Consider the following 25,480-nt stretch of genomic DNA (forward strand, 5'->3'; position numbering starts at 1 on the left):
AACTTGTCCTGACATAACCCTTTGCTTACACAAACACTCACCGCTGATTTCTTTACCCTGTTCCAGATGGCTGACAATGGATGGGTCAACGGAATCTGCCACGCAGAGCCCGGCCTCCCCAAGCTACTATTGCTCAGCCTGGAACGCATTGGAATCATGGAACCACCGGAGTATACCTACCGAGAATACATCTCCGGGGGCACCCTCCGGTGTGACATGATGATTTTTATGGAGAGAAGCACCCGCTACCCCGAAGTAGACCCGTGGTTCATCTCCACAAAGGGCTTCCGATTCCCCGACACCTACCGAAAGGCCGCCCGTAAAGCCCTGCGCCGATTACGTGTGCTCTACAGGCACTACCTTCAGCGGACTCCTATGGGATTTTTCCCACCCGCTGAAAGAAGTGGACGCACTTGGATTGCCCGGATGAGGGAACTTGGACGAGAAGAAGAAGATTTAGAAGATGCGGTCTCCCACCTATCCATCTACCTTACTGGCTTGGATGCACTCTGCCGCGAACAGTCGGCACAACTGAAGAAGCTAATCCATGGGGTTGAAAAGTTAACCCAGGAACTGGAAGAACAACGGACAAGAGCTGCAACCGCCGAGTATTCCTTAGCCGCCCTCCAGGCCCAGATGCAAGAATACGAGACCCGCAACGGAATAGGTGGATGGATCGAAGAAGAAGAAGAAGAACCCATGGAGACCCATTGGGACAAGGGTACTCAGACCGAAAACGAGATGGATCGGTACCTTCCAATAAAGAAGCGCTCTATCAGGACCGAGGAAGAATCTCCATGATAGGATTAGCACCCCTAGCAACAACCCTACCCTAATGACCACGTATCCATGAAAACTGTACCACCCTTGTTGTAATAATAAATATCATCTACTCGCTTTTTCACCTATACCATGTTGTTTACCATACTTCTGTTTCAGATGGCTGAGGAAGGATGGACCCAGGGCGATTGCCAAGCTGCACCTGGATTTCCCAGCCTCTTGAACAACACCCTGGAAGACCTTGGCGTTACGGAGCGCCCAAGGTACTACAGCCGAGAGTACGAGCACCATGGTACCCTCCGCTGCAGGGTGATCCTGGTCATCGCCAGGAGCAACCGCTACCCCGACATCCAGCCCTGGCGCGCGACCGCCACAGGGTTTAGACACCAAGACACCTACCCCTTGGCCATCAGAAAAGCACTCCGTTACCTGTGCCGGATTTTTGAAGAACACCTCGCCCCTACACCAGCGAAGTTCTTTCCGCCGGCCATCAGAACCCCAGTCTGGGAAGCGCGCATGAGAAACCTGGAGCGACGCCGCCACGAGGAAGGGCCCTTGTACCAAGTGGCTACTTATCTAGCCGCCCTGGACCAACTCTTTGACGAGCAAACCAATCTTCTGAGGGAGCAGACTCACCGAGCCGAGCAAGCAGAGCTCGCGGTGAGGATACAGCAGATCCGAGCCGCCCATGCCGAGGCGAGAGCCGCAGCCGCGGCCAGTAGCGAAGCTGTCGCCCAAGAAAGCCTTAGACAGGCCCGAGACCGGCGTATGCAAGATTGGACCCAAAGTGGAACACCAGTCCCGGCGATAGGGGAAGACCACGTTCTACTCGGGACGCCCGTCATAGGGTGGGGATCACTCTTTGGGAGCACACGAACCCCACCCGAGAATCCTGGAAGTTCTGCCGCCACCGACGAAGGGGATGCGGCAATGCAACTCCTGACCGATGGGAACCCAGAAGACGGCGAGCGAGAACCTCTCACCTTGTCCGCCCCGGAAGGAGACACACCATGCAAGTAGAATGATCACGCCAACCCAGTGATGCCCCAGCTTTTCTGTTTAAGACGTACCCTTTTGCAAGACCCTGGCCGAATAGCACGAGGCTTAGTCGTACCCCTAAGTTGTACCCTCCCTGCTTAATAAAATAGTTGATGCTTGTGATGCCGTGTGCTGGTGTGTTGTGTGCTGCTTATTTATGTAAATACCGGCAGAAGGTAGATTCTGCCTTATATATACGAATTAAACAACTTAAACATCACATAACCGTAGCCCCAATTTACCCAATCAACAGGTGACTCCCCGGAACATCGCGAGGGCCTCCCGCGGCCGGAACCCCGTAGCCGCTAGTGTCGGGGCACAGCCCGTTGAACAAGATCTTCCCCAAGAAGAGCAAGAAGTAAGCCAGAACCGAAGGGGAAGTCAAGAAGGAGAACAACTACCGCCACCCCCACCCCTCGGAGACCTGGCGCAGATCATCCATAACCAAACTCTCATACTGGAAACCCTGGCGAATGCCCTCATTAACCGGCAGCCGCGAGGGCAGAATATGAACGACAAGCTGACGGCCTTTCTAAGGACCAAGCCACCAACCTTCGCCGGATCCTGCAACCCGTTGGATGCTGACGACTGGTTGCGAGTAATTCAGAGGAAGCTTGAACCATTCGAATGCCAGGATCGGGATAAAGTCCTTCTGGCAGCCCACCAGCTCACCGGAATGGCATTATCCTGGTGGGAGAACTATTGTGCTGCAGCCGAAGATGCCTCCACCATCACCTGGGGAGAATTTGTAAGGGAGTTCCGCCGCTACCACATCCCTTCGGCCACTATGAAGCGCAAGGCGGATGAATTCCGCGCACTCCAACAAGGAAGCATGTCGGTGGAAGAATACACCCACCGGTTCATAGAATTGGCCCGGTACGCGCCGGAAGAAGTGAACGACGACGACAAAAAGCAAGACATGTTCAAGAAGGGGTTAAGCCCGGAGCTACGGACCTTGCTTACTCCCCAGATCTATCCGGACTTCAACACCCTAATGAACAAGGCCATCCTCACAGAAAGGGCCAAGGCCGAAGAAAGAAAGGACAACAAACGCAAGTTCTTGGAAAGTAAGGCTCGCCAACAAGACCGTTTCCAGAAGCCGAGAAATTCCAGCTATACTGCACCAGGAACTCAGTCCCCAATGCAGTATAGAACTCAGTCCCAGGTGACAGGATCACAGGCCCCGCCTAGAAGCCAGAACACCTCGAGGGCCCCGCAAAGCAATGCAAGTCAGGCCACCCCCGACAACAACAATGTTAGGGCTTGTTTCAACTGCCGGGAGACAGGGCACTTCATCGCCAACTGCCCTTACGCCAAGAATAAGCCGGCAACATCGGCCTTCTCCAACACGGTGAATGGACCCAGACCAGCCCTGACTGGTGCGAACCGAGTGCCCGTCCGCAATAACGACGGCAGCCAGCAGCCGAAGCAGCAATCCTTTGGACGAGCCCGCGTCAATCACATCGACGCGCAGGAGGCTCAAGAAGCTCAGGGCGTAGTGCTCGGTGAGTACTTAGTCAACTCAGCTCTGGCGACAGTGTTATTTGATTCTGGAGCATCGCACTCGTTTATATCCTCGAGCTATGTGGAAAAACACAAAATACCTACAGTGCTACTAAAAACACCCCTAGTAACCCGGACGCCTGGAGGTGACATCAATTGCCAATTAGGATGTTCACGGGTAAGGATCAACTTAAGTGGGGTAGACTTTCTAGCAGATTTGGTAGTACTTAAGCCTGGGGGAATAGACGTGATCCTTGGGATGGATTGGTTAAGCCGACACAATGGTCTTATAGGCTGCACTGACAAAGTGGTACACTTAACCAACCCCGAAGGAATACAAGTGATCTGCCATACCCGGGATAGTAAATTTGACCCAATGGTGTTTCGTATGGAAGCCAAGCCCTTAGAAGGAGTCCCGGTAGTAAACGAATACCCAGATGTATTTCCTGAAGAGCTTCCCGGTATGCCGCCGGAAAGGGACATAGAATTCGTCATAGACCTTATTCCCGGAACCTCTCCGATAGCCAAGAGACCCTATAGGATGGCGGCCTCGGAATTGACAGAATTAAAGAAGCAACTAGAAGAACTGCAACGGATTGGTTTCATCAGACCAAGCTCGTCGCCTTGGGGAGCCCCAGTCCTGTTTGTCAAAAAGAAAGATGGGAGTATGAGGATGTGTGTAGATTACCGGGCACTGAATGAGGTTACCATTAAGAACAAGTACCCTCTTCCCAGGATTGATGACCTGTTCGATCAGCTAAAGGGAGCCAAGTACTTTTCCAAGATCGATCTAAGGTCAGGGTACTTCCAGCTCAAGATTAGAGAAAGTGACATCCCCAAAACAGCTTTTGTCACCCGCTACGGGCAGTTTGAGTTCACCGTAATGTCCTTCGGACTAACCAATGCCCCTGCCTATTTTATGAACCTCATGAACAAAGTGTTTATGGACGAGCTGGATAAGTTTGTCGTAGTCTTTATCGACGACATACTTATCTACTCTAAGAGTATTCAGGAACATGAGCAACATCTGCGGGTAGTATTGGAAAAGCTGAAGGCACATAGGTTGTATGCCAAGTTTAGCAAATGCGAATTCTGGTTGGAGAGAGTAGCTTTCCTTGGTCACATTTTAACCGCAGAAGGTGTAGCAGTGGACCCAGAAAAGGTTGAAGCCGTATCCAATTGGCAGCAGCCAACTAACGTTAGTGAGATCAGAAGTTTTTTCGGGCTAGCCGGATACTATCGGAGGTTTATTGAGGGATTCTCCAAGTTAGCCCGACCCATGACGGAACTTCTTAAGAAAGAGAAAAAGTTTGCTTGGACAGAATCCTGTGAGAGGAGTTTTCAAGAATTGAAGCGAAGACTGACAACCGCCCCAGTACTGACCCTACCGGACATTCATCGGGACTTTGTCATCTATTGTGACGCATCCCGACAAGGATTAGGGTGCGTACTGATGCAAGACGGGAAAGTCGTTGCATATGCCTCCCGCCAACTCAAAACTCATGAGCTGAACTATCCGACCCATGATTTGGAATTAGCAGCCGTAGTGCATGCCCTTAAAATTTGGAGACACTACCTGATCGGAAATAAGTGTGAGGTTTACACTGACCACAAGAGCCTAAAGTACATCTTTACTCAGCCAGACTTAAATTTAAGGCAGAGAAGATGGTTGGAGTTGGTCAAGGACTATAATTTGGAAATTCAGTATCACCCCGGAAAAGCGAATGTAGTGGCCGATGCCCTAAGCCGGAAGACGTATGGACCTAAGAATAACGACCTGCGCGAGGAAATGGCACGATTAAATGTGCACATTGTTCCTCGAGGTTCCAGCCACGTGTTAAGCGTCCAATCAACCCTAGAGGATAGAATTAGAGAGGCTCAAAGCTCGGATCAGGAGTTAGTAAAGATTTGCAAGCAAACTGGAGAAAACAAAGCACCGGGCTTCAGAGTGGACGATAAGGGAACATTGTGGTATGAGGATAGAATTTGTGTACCCCAGAATGGAGATTTCCGGCAATTGATCATGGACGAAGCCCATAACTCGACCTACTCTATCCACCCAGGATCCACCAAAATGTATATGGACATAAAGCAAAAATATTGGTGGAATGGGATGAAAGCGGATATTGCACGATTTGTGGCTCATTGTGATACTTGCCAAAGGATCAAGGCCGAGCATCAGAAACCGGCGGGATTATTGCAACCCTTGCCTATTCCGGTATGGAAGTGGGATGAGATAGGCATGGACTTTGTAGTGGGACTACCCAGAACACAGAAAGGACACGACTCCATATGGGTAATTGTGGATCGACTCACTAAATCGGCACATTTCATACCCGTAAGGACCACTTATGGCGGAGAAAAGCTGGCAAAACTTTACGTGGAAAACATAGTGAAGTCACATGGAGTGCCCAGCAGAATCGTCTCAGATAGAGGGACCCAATTTACATCTAGATTTTGGAAAAGCCTACATAGAGCCATGGGCACTAAGTTAGATTTTAGCTCCGCATACCACCCACAGACGGATGGTCAAACCGAGAGGGTGAATCAGATCATGGAAGATATGCTGAGAGCATGTGTCCTGACCTATGGAAATGATTGGGAACAGAGTCTGCCCTATGCAGAATTCTCGTACAACAATAGTTACCAAGCCAGCCTGGGTATGTCGCCGTTCGAAGCCCTCTATGGAAGAAAGTGCAAAACTCCCTTGATGTGGTCGGAAGTTGGAGAGCGTGCACTAGAAGGACCCGACTTTATAAAAGAGGCAGAAGAAAAAGTAGCGGAAATCCGCGAGAAACTAAAAGCAGCTCAGTCGCGGCAAAAGAACTACGCGGACAAGAAAAGGCGAGAAATAGGTTTTAACCCAGGCGAGTTTGCTTATCTCAAGGTCTCGCCTATTCGAGGGACGCGAAGGTTTCAAGTGCAAGGGAAATTAGCCCCTCGATACATCGGGCCGTACTGGGTTCTAAAGAAGGTAGGAGCAGTGGCATACCGACTGGAGTTACCGGAAGAAATGTCAGATATACATCCGGTGTTTCACGTCTCGCAACTAAGGAGATGTTTGAGAGTACCCGAAGGCGAACACGTGCCAGCAGAGACAATAGATCTGCAACCGGATCTGCGGTACCAGGAAGTACCGGTCAAAATCCTGGACACTGTCACTAGAAGGACAAGAAACTCCGAAGTACGGATATGCAGGGTTCAGTGGAGTAGACATGGAGTAGAAGAGGCGACATGGGAACGCGAGGAGGCTCTCAAGAAAGAATTTCCCCATCTATTTAGGAGCCAGCCGAATCTCGAGGACGAGATTCATTTAAGTGGGGTAGGTTTGTAACACCCTGAAATTTTTTCGCCCGAAGATTTCACGCTAAATTCTTCGTTTCGCCAAAACCCTTAACCCCCGAAACCCTAACTTTCCCGAGACCCGAAACAGGCAATCGAATCCAACCGCAGTCACGCCATCTTTTCCCTCGTTCCGCGCGCAAGCGCCGCGCGCGCATGGCCGACCGGCCGCGGTCACCGCCGCGAGTTCCGCCGCGCGGTCGCCGCCGTAAATTCCGCTGGCGCTCGCGTCTTTTCTTTCCCTTTCTTTTCTCCCCATTCCTTTCTCTCCTTTTTTCCTATTCTTTTCTTCTTTTTCCTTTTTCCTTTTTCCTTTTCCTCTATTCCTTTTTCCCTCCTCCCTTCTCCTTTCTTCCTTCCTGTTTCCCCTGCTACCGAGCCCCACTGCCGCCGGCCACCTGCACGCCGCCTCCCCCCCCTGTGCACGCGCGCCACCCGCCCCTGCGCGCGCACGACGCCGTACGCGGCCGCGCCGCCGGACCGCGCGCGCACGCGCTCCACGCGCACGCGCACTCGCGCACGCCACCGCCGCTGGCGCCCCGGCCTCGCCGCGCCCGCCGCCCGCTGTGCCGCCTCGCCGCCCGCGCCTCCCCTGTGCCGCCTCGCCGCTCGCGCCCCCCCCCTCTGTGCCGCACACCGCCGCCCGGCCCCCCCCCCCCCACGTGCACGACTGAGCCCCGGGCGCCATTAATGGCCGCCCGAGGAGCCGCCCGCCGGCCACCGCCCTCCCCCTACCGCCGGCCGCCTATAAATAGGCCCGGCCGCAGCCCCCGCCCCTCCACAAGCTGTGCCGCCCTTGCCTGCCTCCTCTCCCGCGCCCAGGCCGCCGCCACCCGAGCCGCACGGCCGCCGCCGCCTGCCCCACGCCGGCCCGCCGCTACGCGCCGCCCCCGCCCAAGGAAAGGGTAGGAACGGGATCCCCTCGCTCCCCTCTCCCTTTTCCCCCATGCGCCCGAGCTGATTAGGCCCCTAGGCCGCCGGATTTGGGGCCGGCCCGAGCTCCCCCTCCCTCCTCTGTTTCACGGGTGAGGGGAGGAAGAAGAAGGGGCAATTTTGCCCTTAGCCCCCCCCCTTCCTTTCCATTTAGTTAAGAGCCCTCCACCCTTGTATGCATTGCAGAAAAGCCCCTGTTATGTTGTTTCTTTCAAACTAAGTTCCCCCCACTATGTAATTTTATTTTCAAATAGGCCCCTCACACTTTTCGCTGCCCCCTAATATTTCTAGGATTTACAAATAGGTCCGCACTCTTTCCGGATATTTACGAACAAGCCCTCGAACCCCCGTTTGAGCCCTGAAACCGCCTTTAGCGCGTCATTTTATGTGCGAAACGACCTCCGATTAACCCGAAACTTTACCACGCCCTTTCTAGTATAGTTTTAGCCATGCCATTAAGAAACCACCCAGAGATATTGCCCCTAACACCGTAACTAAATTATTTCCGATTCAAGCCTATCGGTAAAAGCTTTTAGTTCTTTCGCTTGATTGTGTGTCTGTTTGTTTGCGTCGTAGGACACGGAGTGAACGACGAGGTTCCCGACCGCGACCAAGCAACTGAGGGCCAGTTCTGCGACCCCGAACCCGAAGGACAGTGCTTCGATCAGGACTTCCCGCAAGGGTTTGACGATGGCAAGTTCAATTCCGCCCTTTGATGCATATTTCTGTCCTAGTTTTTATAAACACGACCCAATGGCCTGTTTTATAAAATTGCATTGTTTTACGTGCTGGAAACCCGGTAGGATAGCCACCCTTGTTTGAAATAACCATACTTTGACTGCCTGATTTATAAAGAAAATGTGTGTGTGGGGGAAGGGATAAAATGTGGTTTTGAAAAGCGAGTTAGATGAGATGGATGGCATTTCTATGTGAATTGCCGTTGGTGTGCTCGTACCTGTGTGGTTGAGCGTGGATGGGAGATATCCATCTTGTCACCCCTAAGGACCGAGTTGATGTGACATCTCACCTAGCTTCTCGTAGTGCGAACCACTTGACCGTTGTATGGGCAACGGCTTGGCCTAACCCCACTAGTTAGCCTGATAGCCATCAGGAGAGCTGGGAGCAACGGGTGATCAAGGAGACGGGATAAGCTCTGTGTGACTTATGCCCCGGTTAAACCTCGGTGTTAGGTCAAATGACCCCTTGATAGATCCCGTGGTGGCTGGTCAGGTCTAGCTACGGTGGGTAAGGGCTTCGATGGGATCTGCACCGGCACTAAGGTGTTCGTGTTGTGGTACCCCGCCTGTGGGTAAAGTTGCACACCTCTGTAGAGTTAAAATCTATTCGAATAGCCGTGCCCACGGTACTGGGCAAGTTACGGTGTGGTCACATAACTAGCGTTTCTCTCTGGGAAGGGTTGAACTGGTGTGAGTTGTTTGAAAAGTATCCGGCGATGGTGCTGTGTGCTACGACGGACGGGGTGTCCGGTAGCGGCTTGAAACTTGGATCCGTGAGGATCGACATTGTGCGTTCTTGAAAACTTGTTTTGAAAAATGCTTTTAAAACGAACCCTTGCATATAATTGGGTTTCCGCAAAAGAACCGTAACCTTATCCTTGGATTATCCTGTGCATCTAATTCTGTTATAACCCCCCCCCCCCCCCGTGGGTGTGATTGGACTTGCTGAGTACGTTTGTACTCACCCCGTTCTTACTTTACAGTGGAGGATCCCGACTACATCCCCGAGAACGACGAGTAGGGTTCCGTCCTGCACCCAGTCTTGCCTGTGGGTGAGGTCACCGTTGGAGCTCCGCATGGCGCAAGACTCTGATGATCCCCTGTTCGTAGTTAGTGTAGTAGTATGGGTTTTTGTTGTAATCCTCGCGATAGTGGCGCTTCACTGCCCATTACCGCGAAGAGTTGTACGGTGATGTACCATCTGATGTAATAAAAGTGTTATCAGCCTCCTGGGACTGATAAAGTGACACTTTTAAGTCTTCCCTGATGGGGGGACGCTTCAACAGTACATCAGGCCTAGTGCATCGCCATGGGGATCCCCCGTGTTGTTCGTAAGGAAGAAGGATGGAACCATGAGGTTATGCATCGACTACCGATCGTTGAACGCCGTGACCATCAAGAACAAGTATCCGTTGCCCAGAATCGATGATCTGCTTGACCAGTTGCGGAAGGCCAAATTCTTCAGTAAGATTGATCTGAGATCCGGATACCATCAGATGAAGATCCGGGAAAGGGATATCCCGAAGACGGCGTTCGTGACCAGATATGGCCAGTACGAGTTCACCGTAGTATCTTTCGGATTGACCAATGCACCCGCCTACTTCATGAATATGATGAACAAGGTGTTCATGGAAGAACTGGACAAGTTCGTCGTAGTCTTCATCGACGACATCTTGGTCTACTCCGAGACAGCCGAAGAACACGCTGAGCACCTGAGGGTAGTACTCGAGAGGTTAAGACAGAACCAGCTGTATGCTAAGTTCAGCAAGTGCGAGTTTTGGCTAGAGAAGGTTGCCTTCCTAGGCCACGTGTTGACTGCCGAAGGGGTTGCCGTAGATCCCGAGAAGATCAAAGCAGTGTCCGAGTGGCAACAGCCGAAGAGCGTTACCGACATCCGAAGTTTCCTGGGTTTGGCAGGTTACTACCAGCGATTCATCGAGAACTTTTCCAAGATTGCCAAACCTATGACCGAGCTACTCAAGAGCTAGCTTCCAAGAGCTCAAGTCCCGACTCACTACCACTCCAGTCCTCACCCTTCCGGACATCCGAAAGGACTTCGTCGTCTATTGTGACGCTTCTCGTCAAGGCCTGGGTTGTGTGCTGATGCAAGATGGCAAAGTTGTGGCATATGCCTCCCGGCAGTTGAGGAAACACGAAGAAAACTACCCTACCCACGACCTTGAACTCGCAGCTGTAGTACACGCCTTGAAGATTTGGAGGCACTACCTCATTGGCAACAAGTGCGATATCTATACCGACCACAAGAGCTTAAAGTATTTCTTCACTCAGGCAGAGTTGAATATGAGACAGAGGAGATGGTTAGAGCTGATCAAGGACTACGACCTGAATATTCAGTATCACCCCGGCAAGGCCAACGTCGTAGCGGACGCCTTGAGCCGGAAGCACTATTGCAACAATCTGCTGGTTCGAGAGGAACAGCCTGCACTGTGCGATGAACTCGAGAGACTGAAGCTGGAAATAGTAGAGCAAGGGCACCTGAACACAATGACAGTCAAGTACGATCTGGAAGGTCGAATCAGGCAAGCACAGCGACGATGCCCGGAACTTCAGAAACTCAAGCGAGCAATGCGAGACGGGAAAGCGACCGACTACCGGGTCGACGACCAAGGAACCATATGGTTGAAAGACCGCATATGTGTACCCCAGGATCAAGGGATCCGTGCCGAGATTCTGGATGAAGCGCATAACTCCAAGTACGCCATACACCCAGGATGTACGAAGATGTACCAAGACCTGAAGGACCGTTTCTGGTGGAACTACATGAGAACGGACATAGCCGAGTTCGTGGCTAAGTGTGACATTTGTAGAAGGATCAAGGCAGAACACCAGCGCCCTGCCGGTCTGCTAAAACCACTTGATATTCCCGTATGGAAGTGGGACGACATTTGCATGGACTTCATAACAGGACTACCCCGGACTCTGAAGGGCAACGACTCCATTTGGGTAATCGTTGATCGCCTAACCAAAGTGGCACATTTCATCCCCGTCAAGACCACGTACCCTGTGAGCCGACTATCCGAACTGTACATAGAGAACATTCTGAAACTCCACGGGGCACCACGAAGCATAGTATCAGATCGAGGCCCTCAGTTCACCGCAAAGTTCTGGCAGAGTTTGCACCAATCCCTAGGGACTCAGCTAGATTACAGCACCGCCTTTCATCCCCAAACCGATGGGCAGACCGAGAGAGTGAACCAGATACTCGAGGACTTGCTTAGAGCATGTGTGCTAGCCTACGGGAGTGATTGGGAGAAGAGTTTGTCCTATGCTGAGTTCACGTACAACAACAGCCATCAGGCCAGTTTGCGAATGTCACCTTTCGAGGCACTTTATGGCAGAAAATGCAGAACACCGCTGATGTGGTCAGAAACCGGAGAGAGATCGTATTTTGGTCCAGACTCTATATTAGAGGCTGAGGAGAATGTCGCCAAGATCAGGGAGAACCTGAAGATAGCGCAGAGCAGACAAAAGAGCTACGCCGACAAGAGGAGGAGAGACCTCTCGTTCGAGGTCGGAGACCACGTATACCTGAAGGTGTCACCACTCCGAGGCACCAAGAGGTTTCACGTCAACGGGAAACTAGCTCCGAGGTTCGTTGGACCATATCCGATCATCCAAAGGATCGGAGGATTGGCGTACAAACTAAAGCTACCAGAAGAACTTGCTGGAGTACATCCGGTTTTCCACGTGTCCCAGTTACGCAAATGCTTACGAGTTCCGGATGAGACAATACCCCCAGAGGCAGTGGACTTGCAAGAAACGCTTGAGTATGTAGAGTATCCCGTGAAGATCCTAGCCCGGGCAGATAAGGAAACCAGAAGGACCTCCATTCCTTATTGCAAGGTTCTTTGGAGCAATCACACCGAACGGGAAGCCACTTGGGAGAAGGAGTCCGATTTGAAAGAGAAATACCCGCATCTTTTCGAGGACCAGGTAAACCTTTAATCTCGGGGACGAGATTCTTGTGAGGGGGGAAGTCTGTAACATTCCATGTTAGAATTTATAGAAATTGTTTAACAAAAATAGTGGATTTCAAAAACTTTTGTGAATGGACTTGGTTTGAATGGATATTACATCTTATTTGCGTTGGATTTCGAATTTGTTGGATTTAATTGTGTGGGATTTGAGTTTGAAAAGGGCAATCAAATTCAAATCCAAAACTTACTCTTTAAAATACCCTACCGGGCCACCAGCCCATTACCCTCGCGACCAGAGCCCATCTGCCTTCTCTTTTCTTTCCCACGCGCGAGCCGGCCCGGCCCAACTTCGCGAACCGTCCCGGCCTCCCTTCCCTTACCGCCCGGGGCAGCTGACGGGCGGGACCCACCCGTCAGCTTTCCCTTCTACCTCCGTCGCGTTTCCCCCGGCTCGCTCCGCCCCGCGTCGCCGCCCGCTCCCGCGTCGCGACAGGAGCTCTAACCGCCTGCTCTCCCTTTTCCTCTTTCCTCCCCGGCCGCGGCCCGCTCCCCTTGCGTCACCTGGCAGCCGCGCCCCCCCTGTCCCCGCTCCGCGACAGGCCGCCGCAACCACCCGCGCGCTCCTCTTTTCCCCGCCTCGGCCGCCCGCGCTGCCGAGCCCTAGCCCTCGCCTCAGCCGCTCGATGGCCGCCGCGTGGCCGTGGCACGGACGCCGGGCATCACCGCCCTCGGCGCCCGAGCCCGTGCCACAAACCCTAGGGCCGCCTCCCTTAAGAACCCGCCGGCCGCTTCGCCCTAAACCCTAACCACCCGAGCCCCCGTTCCCCATTCCGCCGTCGCACCCGAGGAGAAGTGAAGGGAGAGGAGGAGAAGGAGAAGAGCCGCGCGAGGAGGAGCCCAAGGACGACCCCACCGACGCCGCACCGGAGCTTCACCGAGCCGGCGAACCGTACGACGACATCGACGCCGCGGATCTCCCTGCACGGCCCCGACCCGCCGGCTTCGACCCGCCGCCGCACCAGCCTTGTCCCCCTTCAGCCCCTCCGGTGAGCACAGTCGCCGCCGTATCCCCTTCTCTTCCCCACTGCTGCCGGCCAAGCCGATGATCCCTCTGTGTAGCCATCCCTAGGGCCCCCTGTCCCTCCGGCCGCCGTGCCACTTCTTCTTGCAGGAGCCCGACGCGCCGCTTATTCCCCCGCTACCGCCGTCGCCCCTCGCCGCCGCGTCGTGCCGCGGACCCAGGCCGCCGGTGCTCCGCGCACGGCACGGCCACGCCGCGGCTCTGGAAAACCAGAACCCGCGTGCGTGCGCGCGCACCTCACGCACACCCGAGCCGTGCCCACTGCCTTGGCCCCAGCTTCGCCACGCCCGCGCCACGGCTCCGCCGTGCGCGTCCACCCCCGCGACGCGAACGCGACGTCGCGTTCGCGTCGCGACCCAGCCGTTGAGGCATTTCCCCGAGCACCCTTCGGGCACCCACACCCACATGCACGCACGCACACCTTCTGTCGCACCGGATCCGGGCCACCACACCGGATCCCGCGGGGGCTGACCTGTGGGGCCAAGCCGTCAGAGAGGGGGGGAGGAGGACAAAGGCGGGAGCAGCCAGCGCGGAGAAAGAGAAGAAGAAGAGGAGGAGGCGAAGCGCCGGCCCAGCCAGAAGAGAAGAGGAGGAGGGAAAGAAGGCCCAGCCCGTGGAGGAGAGGAAGCCGGCCCGCGGAGGAAGCCGAGCCGAGTCAGCCGCACGCCCAGCCAGCCCACCTGCCGAGCCGGCCTGCTGAGCCGCAGGCCGAGCTGAGTCACGAGCCGAGCCGAGCCTTCTGGGCCAACCAAGCCGGCCCATCACCCCTTTCGGCCCAGAAACCGAACCGAGGCTTTTCTTTTGTTTACAGCCCGACCCGAGGGACCCACCTGTCAGCCTCGTGCTGAGGCTGACCCGTGGGGCCCGACGACCGCTGACCGACCCTTGACCGTTGACCGTTGACCGGTCAACGCTGACGTCAGCAGGGCCCACTGCTGACGTCATCATCCGGGACCCCCCTCTGCTGACGTCATGCTGACGTCAGCATGCCACGTGGCACACCCTGGTACTGCCACGTGTCCCTGTTCAGGCTTTTCTTTTCTGAAACCCTTTTATTAATTTCAGAAAATAGGTTTTTCCTTAGAAAATTCATAATAAATTATCCGGACCTCCGAAAATTATGAAACCAGTTTTATAATTCTTCTAAAATCATGAACCACCTGTTAGAGTAGGTTTTGTGATGATTTGGATCTTATTTGCAACCTTTTGTGCACTTTTGCACTTTGGACCCTACTCTTACTCGTATTTACGAATAGGACCCGTTCGCGAGGAGCTGACCGACGACCAGGACTACCCGGAGACTCAGGAGGACTTCGAGGAGATGCCAGGTTCACGCCCATCTACGAATTGAACTCCTATTAGGCATTTGCTTGTAGATACGCTATTGCTGTATGTGTATATATATATATATATCGAGATAAACCTGCATGGCCTCTTTACGATCCATACTCCTTGATTAACCTATTTTGAATTGTTTATTATATAATATGCCTTGTAAATCCTTGAAAGTGTATGTGTGGGATATGGACGGATAGTCTTGGCGTGTGTGGAGAGGTTCCTATCAGGAGTTGGTGATTAGGGCTTAGCCGGGAGTGGGCGACCTAACTCGATCGTGGATCGAGGGCTTGGGGTGTGTATCTTGGCACACCCTACGGAGTACCTGTGGCGGGTACAGTTTTGTTTACGTGTTGAGGTGTTTGGGGCACCCGTTAAGGGTGCAGTTGCGGACCACCGTGGTGGATACGCGTGTGACGAAGATGCCCGCTCCGGCAGATAAGGACCGGGTGAGAGTAACCATGACTTGTGGGACTTTGTAAGCGTGCACACCACTTACCCATTATGAGGGTGGGTCCGGTCCGGACTTAGCAAGCGCGGTACCAAGCCGGTAGGAGGATCGAGTATCGGTGCAGGGGAAGGAGGTGCTGACCTCACGTTCCCCGAGACGCATGGGAGGCTTCACAGTCCCGGGGCGACCTCTCGCGGGAGGATGCGCCCAAGACCCGGGAAAGCCGGATGGTGCCGTGGCTCCTATTTCCGTTTCGTAGACCGGTGTTTCGTATACTAGTCGGCTGATCTCCGGCTAGTGTCGATTCGAGTGGGACCAGGTGTACAACCCCTGCAGGGTGAAAACTATACGTATAGCCGCGTCCTCGGTTATGGACATCCCTACTCCTCTGTTGCTCTTATTAGTTAGTGTTACTCTTGATCTCTACCTCCCTCTAGAACATTGTCCTGCCAGGGGGCAGTTGAGATGCGAGGAGAGGGAGTCCTCGCATCGACTTGGTGGTTTTGGAAGGTGTGTGTGACCGGGAGTCCGGGATGCCGGAAGGGCCCGAGTCAGGAATGAAAGGAGATGTGTATTCATATATATATATATATATTATATTGCATGCATAGGGAAACCCCCAGCTTTACCCTTGAACTCTGTTATATCCGTAGTATAGACCACATAAAGCTTGCATACGGATGGTGACGTGAACCTATCCCATTCCTTGGGGATAGCCTGGTACGATGCAGGATCCGACCCGGAATTTGACCCCAACGACGACGGATGGTACGACTGAGGCCCGAGCTACGCTCAAGTCGCCTGTGGAGGTGGAACCCGAAGATGGAGGACGGCCGAAGACCTAGCTACCGCTATGCGCTTTCTGCTTGTTCGATTTAGCCGGAAGGCTTGTAATAAATTCCGTACTACAGATCCTCTGAATTTATGTAATAATTAAACCCGTGAATGACCTCTTATGAGTATGACTGTGATATTATGCCTGAAATGAGTTCTGTATGTGATAGCGCTTGATCCAGGGACTATCACGACGATACAGGGAGTCGGATTCCTCGATTCAGAAATCCGGTTCATTTCACTACCTACCCAATAATGTGCCAGCTGATGCAGGGAAGCAATCCGTACCTGATGCAGCTGAAGAAGATGAGCAGTAACGGTGCGGTACTCCACAGTGATGGCCAGCTGACCGGTGATGGCGAAGGTACACATGGTGACATTCCCGTGTATATCGGCCTTCACCCGAGCCAGCTGCCTAGCCATGTCATTCGCCGTGACGAGACGGTGCACGAAGGTGTGCTTCTCCTGGCACTTTCTCCTCCAGACCCATCAGAGCTAAGGTCATCGCCGGGGTCACCGCCCTCATCACCTGCAGCGACGACAGGATGGCGATGACTATGGCCACCTCCTTCTCAAGAGCTTGGCACTCCTCCTCGTTCTGCTGGACCGTCCTCACGGCTTTCTTGATCTTGAGTGCAACTTTGATGATCCTCTCCAAGCTGCCCAGTGCGATGTCGGCCATTTCTAGCTGCCGCTCAGCACGATCTGCATGTTCATCGAGTACAGTTAGCTAATACGTACAGTACGTACTCCACCAAATCAGACGACAAACAAGTGATCCGAATCCCATAAGCAAGCAAGGGCAAACCTTTTTTTATGAGTACAAAAAGGAGAAACCTCGCTAGCTATATTCTAGTGGCGAATCAAAGAAGTTAACTGATTAGTTGAAGCACTGAATTGCGCTTGAGGTCACCTACCTGGTGATGGTCATTGGTGGCCGATAGGTAGCTCCGCCCCTGCTTTTGCCTGATGTGCGTTAGATGGGCTAAACCCATTTGATATTATTTGCAAATTCTCATTATGTGACTATTTCTACATGGAAATTTGTCCTGCCCAAGTAACTAAAAAGCTCACTTGTTACACATGTAAACGTTTACTATTTGCAATTGTTTAGGTGATTCTGTTGCTAGTACATTGAACATAACGCATCTCCCTTGAATTCTTTTTTTTTGGGCAAAATTGGATCCATACCATCAAAAGAGCTGACCTTTAGATATATACCATTAAAAAAATCAACTTTAGATATATAGCATTGAAAGATGGTAATGATTGGTTCTTTCAGTGGTATAATCTGAATGACTCAAGATGATAATTACGTCCGGAGTTACCATAATTTAGTGTTGAGCAGGTACTGAAAAAACCAGTTACTACAATGATGAGATCGATTTGCCATGAAAAACGATATGTCCATTGGCTTGAGACCTTCCGAGGAACCTAGTACTATAGTGTCAGAATTACTATAACCGGCTCATATATGATTGCAGTAACATATTTATAAAATTCAGTACTTGCAAGTTGCAATATATCATGCCTGAACCCCACACAGAAAACTACACGTGCCATCCTCGGAAGTAATTCAAGCATTAGGAGCCAAAAAAATATTGAAAAATGATACAATCTGAATTGCTTTGCTAGCACATTCTATCTAGCACATACACTTTTTTTAGATGCACATCACAGGACTAGAAATTGTGGCAAACACCGTCGGTTCCTTGCTTGCCGCAGCACCGGGAGAATCAGTCTGGTTGATGTAGAGAACAGAAGCATTTTTTAGATTTTGAATAGGCAGATCATGGTGTACTCATGCCAGAAAGCAAGGAAATTGAAACTGAATTGGCAGGATAACATGTATGGCTTTCAATAAAGACAGTTCAAGCTTGTTAATGCTCGGTAATCCAAAACTGTGTACTTTGCATTTTACATGCTCCTCTTAAAAGACATTGATATCCAGCTCTCCTGCGTATTTGAGGAAAAAAAAGCTTATTAATAATATAAGGACCAGAACCTCATAAGCTTTGTTTTGTCCACTAAACACACTAATCCAGCGTTGACATGGATACTAGTACTATTATCTCGTAAACACTAAAAAAATAGGGTTAGCTGCTCCTCTGATCATCTACTCCATTAGTGAAAACCAGAATAGCCCAAGGATCTAAAAGATTCAATTAAAACCAAATAATTAACACACTAAAATTAACATGCTTTTCATATGCTCATGTCTGATTTACATGAAGAACCATGCTTTCTCGTATAGCATTGACTATGATTTACTAGAAACAAAGTTTATGTTATTTTACTAATATATGAAACTAGTGATTTACTAAGTTATGACACTGCATTCACATATTCAGTATCACACTGTTCACAGGCCACATGTCCAGCAGGGGTCTTATAGATACTAATATACTATTCAGTGAATGGTAAAGCCTAGAGCGGCTCAGACATACTGAGGCACATTTTCCTACTTTCATGAACTGAAAATACAAGAAAATGTGTGGTGTGTACCGTCGAGGCATCGATGCTTTTAGTCGCCCCTAAACTCGCCGAGGGAGCCTCATATCCTGTTAAAAATAAAATGCATTCTATATTGTGAACACTGATTGAGTCCTGCATGGGAAAACAAAAGAGAAAGATCCACAGTTCTAAACAGTAAACAATGCTGTCTAAATATTAACTATTCAGGTTATGAACAGGAAAGCAGGTTCATGAGAATATATTGGTGGTCATCCATGGAGCTCAAAGATATGTTAAATTTACGAAAAAATGGACAGCAAACAATTGAACATAGTAGTGAATCAGATTTAAAATATATCCCATGTTTACGGTAACCTGTGTTCAAAGAAATAGATGCCTTACTTGCAGAAATAATGTGGTGACTAGAATAGGCATTGTTTTTGTATACTAAACAAAGAAAAAACGTACTCACAAGGAAACTAGTAGACTAGTTCTAGAAGGAACATGTTCTACATGGGCCACATTTACTGGTGGACCAAGGACTGACAGCGAATCCGGGAATGGAACATGGTAACTCAAAAATAAATTGGAACAAAAAACTAGGCTTGACCTGCTCTATATTTTTGGGAGTTCATCACCGTCCCAAGTTGCAACAACATGTATTTCTTGATGTTTTTTATTGGACGATAAGTCCGTGGAGGAGAGCCTGTAACCTACACATTGGAACATTTTCCTGCATTTGTAGTGAAAGAAAATCAGGAGTGAACTACATAGAGATAATTTCAATAGTAGGAAATTTCACTATCTACAATGCAAAAGTGATATTACTGATATGCAGAATTACCAAAAGAAAAATATGCTCACCATAAGATTCAAGTATACGATTTACTGGAAACAAAAATAAGGGCACGTGGTGCCAATCAGACCCCTAAACTAGTTCGCGTTTGTGTTGCCTCAGAGAAGAAAAACGATGAAATCGATCAAATCGAACTGCTTGGATCGGGAGAGGGGATTAACTGGCCTAATCCCTAATCTGATTTCAGCTTCCTACTACGCAACCATATCGGATGAAATGCACAGAATGCGATAGATAAGGCTTACCAGAATTGACAGCATAATCGGTGGAGACGGAATGATATCGCCTCCCGTGCACGGACCTGGTTGGGGTCTCTCCTGGCCTGCCGCCGGGATCTGACGCCATCGCCGAGACGCCATGGCTTCTACCGCTGGGAGCCGCCGCCGCACGTAGAGATCTATGGTTGCAGACACGCAGGGGAGGGTGCTAGCGATTGACGCTCAGGCTCAGAGCCGAGTCGAGCCGTTATGGCTCGTGCGGGGCGGGCGGATTGTGGCTCGGGTTTAGCGGACCGGATGTAGGATTTGGCCTTTCTGTAGGCGTAGTCACCGAAGCTCCCGGAACGACGGATCGAGGAACGGGGAACGGGAAACGGCACTTGGGATGGATTTTTGCGCTCCGGGAACGAAAATGTCCCCCGTTCTAGTCCCCGGAACGTGGAATGCAGGGCGTTCCAGTGACTATGTCTCCAAGATGATGATGCCGAAACTGTAGACATATTCTGGAGGCATATATATCCCCTGAATGATTGAATTAGATTAAAAGATCTCCAGAGAGAAACAAAGAGATTTATAACGTCATGGGCTCATGCTACTGCAAATGTTCATGATATTGCTTCTGACACTGCACCTTCTATGCTGTCAGTCAGAGTGATCATTTCATTCAAGGTTTTTGCTGTACGGAAATTAGTTATCTTAGGGTTCATTTTAGAATCCAAGACTCCAAGGGGAATATCATGTCACAGATTGAACACACATACGTTTGTACATCGCATGGATGGTAACTCTGGCACACTATCTGCATGGCCGAATCATGGTATACACATCATGGCACACGTTCAGTAATTATTGATTACATAAGTGTTATCTTGTAAAATAAAATCTCTTGTTGAGGATAACTTTCTTCTTCTGGCCGGTGGTTTCGTCCTCAGCAGAGACCTTCAGGATACCGTTGGCGTCGATATCCAAGACAACAGTGATCTGTGGAGCACCCTTGGGTGCTGGAGGAATATCGCAGAACTCAAACTCGCCCAACAAGTGGTTGTTGCAGGTCCTGGTGCCCTCACCCTCGTACACTCTGATAAGGATAGATGTCTGGTTGTCGGAATCGGTAGATAAGGTCACGGTCGCTTTGGTGGGGATGATACTGTTCTTTGGAATCAGCACGTTCATGGCACCCCCATCCGTCTCCAAACCAAGAGAAAGAGGGGTAGCATCCAACAGAAGGAGGTCCAGATGAATCCACGAAATCTCACAATTCCAGTCTGCATTCAAGATGGCACCCTGGACAGCAGCACCGTAGGCAACAGCCTCATCAGGGTTGATGCTCTTGCAAAGCTCCTTCCCGTCGAAGAAGTCCTGGAGAAGCTGCTGAATCCTTGGAATTCTAGAGGAGCCACCAACAAGGACAACATCAAGAACCGAGCTCTTGTCCACCTCAGCATCCTTGAGGCACATCTCCACAGGCTCCATACATTTCCTGAAGAGATCCATGTTGAGCTCCTCAAACATGGCACGGGTAATGGTTGAGTAGAAGTCGATGCCCTCATACAGGCAGTCGATCTCAATGGTGGTCTGTGCAGTGGAGGAGAGGGTCCTCTTGGCCTTCTCGCAGGCTGTCCTCAGCCTTCTGAGAGCCCTAGGATTGTCACTGATGTTCTTCTTGTTTTTTCTCTTGAACTCCCGAACGAAGTGGTTGACCATCCGGTTGTCGAAATCCTCACCTCCAAGATGAGTATCACCAGCTGTGGCAATGACCTCAAAGATACCGTCATACATTTCGAGAAGAGAGACATCGAAGGTACCACCTCCAAGGTCGAAGACAAGAACATAGTCATGATCAAACCTAGCCTTCTTGTCAAGACCATAAGCCATTGCAGCAGCAGTCGGCTCAGAGACAATACGGATAACATTGAGACCAGCAATCACTCCAGCATCCCTGGTGCCCTGCCTCTGCGAGTCGGTGGAGCAGGCAGGAACAGTGACGACAGCATCCTTGATGCTGGTGCCAAGGTAGGCTTCAGCAATCTCCTTCATTTTGATGAGAAGCATTGAGGAGATCTCTTCCGCTGTAAACTGCTTCTCCTTACCCCTGTACTGAACAGCAACCATAGGCTTGTCTCCAGGTCCAGAAATGACCTTGAAGGGCCAGAGCTTGATGTCATTCTGGACAGACTCATCTGTAAATCGCCTACCGATGAGCCGCTTGGTATCTGCAGAGCGGATTTCGTATCAATAATTGCAATACTATTTTTACTAGTACAATAATGCTTGTAAAAATAGACAGCGTCACGGATACAAATTAATATCCTGAACTTGAAATAGATGGTGACAAAAAAAAACTTAATACTATTTCAGTCGGTACAGATTACTTGACTGCATCCAAATGCATTGTAGGGGAGGCAACTACACTCTATAAATAGCCACAGCAAACACCATCATGTAGACACAAGAGAAACTTCTGACAAAAAAATCTTTGTAATGATTATTCTTAAATTAACAACTGAACCTAGCACAATGTTGGTCGGTCCAATTTATGGATCAGCACCAGTTCCACTTTGATTGGATCTAATCTATTTTTAAGGATAGCCAAAGCAAGAAAAGAGCACTACTGTTGCGACATGAAAAATATAAGGCACGCAAAAGCATAGCCAGGCGGCCAGGGCCAGTTAATCAGAGCAAGCCACCCAGTAACCATCCATAGATCTAAGTTGCCAAATCAATAATAAATCACAGGGAAAGTGCTGGAGAACGCTATACTACAGCAACAAACACTACCCCCAGAGCACAGAAAGACCATAAAGGAGGAGCGAATTAAGCTAGATCACCACCATCTGCATTTACAGGCACCCCCAGATCCACAGTAGCAGGAGTAGTACAAGGAAGGGACAGATCTGGGAGGACGGAGTTGACTTGCATTGGCAAAGAAGACTTGGACGGCACTTACCGAAGACTGTATTGGTTGGGTTCCTGGCGACCTGGTTCTTGGCGGCATCTCCGATGAGGCGCTTGGAGTCGGTGAAGGCGACGTAGGATGGGGTGGTCCGGTTGCCTTGGTCGTTGGCGATGATCTCGACGTGGTCGTTCTGCCAGAAGGCGACGCAGCAGTAGGTCGTGCCAAGGTCGATCCCGATGATAGGTGCGTGGTCGTTGCCGGCCATCTTGCTACCTCCTTCGGAGGCAGGCACGGAGGAGGACGACGACGACGGAGTTGCGGCCGGCCGCGGAGCAGAGGGTGGAGTGGAGGAGGAAGAAACAATGGACGGCGTCAGAAGAGGGCGGGAATTTTTATAATCAGCTAGTGGTTCCTTTCAAAAAGGTTGCGAGGACGGGGTTACTGTCGCTCGATGCTGGCCGGACGCCGGTCTACTTCCTCCGATGTGCTTGCTTTCCTAATCTTTGTAGGGGGAAACAACTCCTGTACACTTCTCAAGAAAAAGGAAAAACAACTCTTGTGCAGAAAATAAAATTATATAAGTTCTTTTCTCCTTCCTATCTTTTTGGCCACCAGCTGCACGCTATCACAAAAATAAAGTATCATCATAATTTTAACTGTCACCGTTTGTCATGCATATAGGTGCAAAACTTTTCACTGATTTGTATGCTTGTTTCTGGTGTATGCTTGAGGTGAAGCAATGCCTGAAGTGTGATGAAATTCTTCAACATTCTTTGTCAGCAGAATTATCATTTGTATTTAACTGATGAAAAATATTGGTTGCATATTATTTAAGATAACAGCTGGTATTGGCGTGGACGGCAGAAATTCCCATTGCCACCCCATGAGTTTCATTGGCCAAGAATGCATCATATACATGCGCTCATCAATGCATGACTCTCTTCAGTCAACAGTACTGCGTTCGTTAGAAACTAGCACCCCAACTTGGAATTCGTTCTATGCATCAAGTACGAAGGAAAAACTATGTGCTGATCTGACGTTGGAGTTGGACCAATTGAACCGATCGCTGCCTACAAATAGCAGCGCATCTCCTGCTTGCTGGTCCAAAATGAGCATCAGCCGACACTGCTCTGCTAGCTCTCATTCTCTCTTGGTATACCCAGCTGCATCAAGTCCCTGCTGATCGGCCAATGGCTCCCGCTAGTGGCGCTGTGCTTAGGAAGGTCGCTCCTGTTGCCGCCTGCATCATGCTGGTCCTTTTGTCCATGGGTCCTCTGGCGATGGCTGACATACAGGATGACTGCCGCGTGTTTTGCATTCCTCGGTGCAATGGCTTCGCTTCTAATACGTGTAGTACCATCACTGGCATCGCCTCTATCCTGAACGGCCTGCCTTTCTTCCGTGAGACGTGCACCGTGCGTGTCGCTCAATTGTGCCTTTCCTTCTGCATCAACATCTGCACCCTCAACACCCTGACGCCGGGCGCCCCCACGCCGGCGAGGGCACCGGCGCCGGCCGGCGCAGCGCCACCACCATGCAAGGCATGAGTTACAAATTCCTACTGCATAAGCACAATGTCTGTATGAAATAAAGTGTCCTTCTTGCCTGCTGCCGGCCAGAGAAAGCGTGCGCATAATGTGTGGTCGTCGTCAGTGTTCATGAGTTAAGCCTCATATATACTGTGTATCTGATACTGGTGTCCAAGGATATGCTTGGAACCCCTGTTTAATGGAAGTATAAATTTCCGTATCGACCAAAATTTCCCTAATTATTGTTCTGGTTGTTTTTAGTTTATTCATTCATCACTGTGTGCACAACTATACATAATACTACTTGTTAGGGAAACAATCTCCGTCTCTAAACCCCCTTCCCCTACAAGGGGTTGAGTTGTTTGTCTTTCAGGTTCTGGGGCAAAGACCTAAGAGGCCCTCATTCAGATGGGTGAAGAAGGTGTGTCACGGCCCTCTGGATAAAAGCCAGGCAGGAAGGCAAAGGATGTGTTTTATGGCTATGGTCTGTTTCAGGTTACATCATGATTTGGTGATGATGTGTTTGGAGCACTACTTAAAAAAGAGTTTTTTAAGGTAGGTTCAAACGGTATTTCTGATATTGGTACCTAAAAATAGTGCATTTTTAGGGACGGATCTTGAGCTATTCCTGGGACGGACGAGGCCATTGACTGCACCTACAAATCCATTTACAGGGATGGCTCATGCTCTCAATAGCTCCTGAAAATATATTTTGTAGGGACGGACGACACCATGAGCTGCCTGTGTAAATGCATTTACAGATCAAGTATGAAGCGAAACACCATCTAATATTTCGAATATCTCATTGACTGCTCATATACACCTTCCTTCATTGCCTTTTCACCGTTTGGAAATTTTCTAAACCTTTTGCACCACTAGTTAACACTTCTACTTCGGGTGACGCAACAAATCGTCCAAAAATTCTCTTTCTTCTACTCCGGAGAAGAAGCAGGCGATGGATGTGTTTTATGATTATGACGAACGCGTGACTAATCTGTAAGTATAATGGAAAAAATTTTCAGGTCCGGGGTCCCTGTCATCGGTGACGCGGGATAACGAGGTGTGTCACTCGTGATAGGATTTATTTACTGTAGACGTGATTTTGTCGACAGCCATCACTGGTACGTAACGTGTTTCGCCGGAGTTAACGTATTAGTGACGCACCGTAACATATTCCGCCTCTAATATTACATTGGTGACGTGTTTTCTTATCCCGTCTCTGATTTAGGTGTCTTCTTTAAGTTTTTGATGTAGTGCATAACTATTATTTGTATTTAAAACTACTCCCTCAGTCCCTCAAAGACTGTTCATTTAGCCTTTAAATTTTATCCCGCAAAGAGTGTTCTTTTATATTGCAGTAAAGTCTATCTTATTAAAGGAATATCAAATACCAAGAAATAATTGCATAGAAAAGACACTACTGCAAAAACGATTTGTAGCAACGCTCTATTTTTTTAGGGGTGGATCAAAAGGTAACCCGCTCCTATAAATGGAGTGGGGTAATGTAGCATCCGTCCCGCCCCTAGAAAAGTATTTTTCGGGACGGTTACGCCAA

The 25,480-nt window shown here is 50.2% G+C and overlaps 2 protein-coding genes and 1 long non-coding RNA gene across 3 annotated transcripts in view; all 3 read right to left on the reverse strand.

The window, feature by feature from the left end:
* The window catches only part of LOC112903257, a 29,583-nt gene extending 13,140 nt beyond the window's left edge, over nt 1–16,443 (reverse strand). Inside the window, exon 1 of the mRNA XM_025972490.1 lies at nt 16,261–16,443. Within this exon, the coding sequence (XP_025828275.1) occupies nt 16,261–16,395 (135 nt within the window). The 5' untranslated portion in view covers nt 16,396–16,443. The remainder of the gene's footprint in view (nt 1–16,260) is intronic.
* Nucleotides 16,444–18,471: 2,028 nt separating this feature from the next.
* LOC112903471 lies at nt 18,472–19,713 on the reverse strand. The gene is made up of 3 exons (XR_003230815.1): nt 19,528–19,713; nt 19,037–19,159; nt 18,472–18,533 (listed from the first exon to the last, which is right to left on the reverse strand). It is a non-coding gene; the product is annotated as an uncharacterized LOC112903471 (long non-coding RNA).
* A 525-nt stretch (nt 19,714–20,238) lies between these two features.
* LOC112902775 (heat shock cognate 70 kDa protein 2-like) lies at nt 20,239–22,777 on the reverse strand. The gene is made up of 2 exons (XM_025971945.1): nt 22,448–22,777; nt 20,239–21,713 (listed from the first exon to the last, which is right to left on the reverse strand). Exons 1-2 carry the CDS (start codon nt 22,659–22,661, stop codon nt 20,365–20,367), a joined length of 1,563 nt encoding a protein of 520 aa, XP_025827730.1. The 5' UTR covers nt 22,662–22,777; the 3' UTR covers nt 20,239–20,364.
* Nucleotides 22,778–25,480: the final 2,703 nt, after the last annotated feature.

Source organism: Panicum hallii, chromosome 8 (genome assembly GCF_002211085.1).
Source record: "Panicum hallii strain FIL2 chromosome 8, PHallii_v3.1, whole genome shotgun sequence".
In the NCBI taxonomy this organism is placed as follows: Eukaryota; Viridiplantae; Streptophyta; class Magnoliopsida; order Poales; family Poaceae; genus Panicum; species Panicum hallii.

Excerpts from the sequence above, each read along its gene's own strand:
- LOC112902775 (XM_025971945.1), bottom strand. The coding sequence starts at position 22,661 with ATGGCCGGCAACGACCACGCACCTATCATCGGGATCGACCTTGGCACG. Across the intron at positions 21,714-22,447 it reads CCCAACCAATACAGTCTTCG|ATACCAAGCGGCTCATCGGT; the intron begins GTAAGTGCCGTC and ends TCCGCTCTGCAG.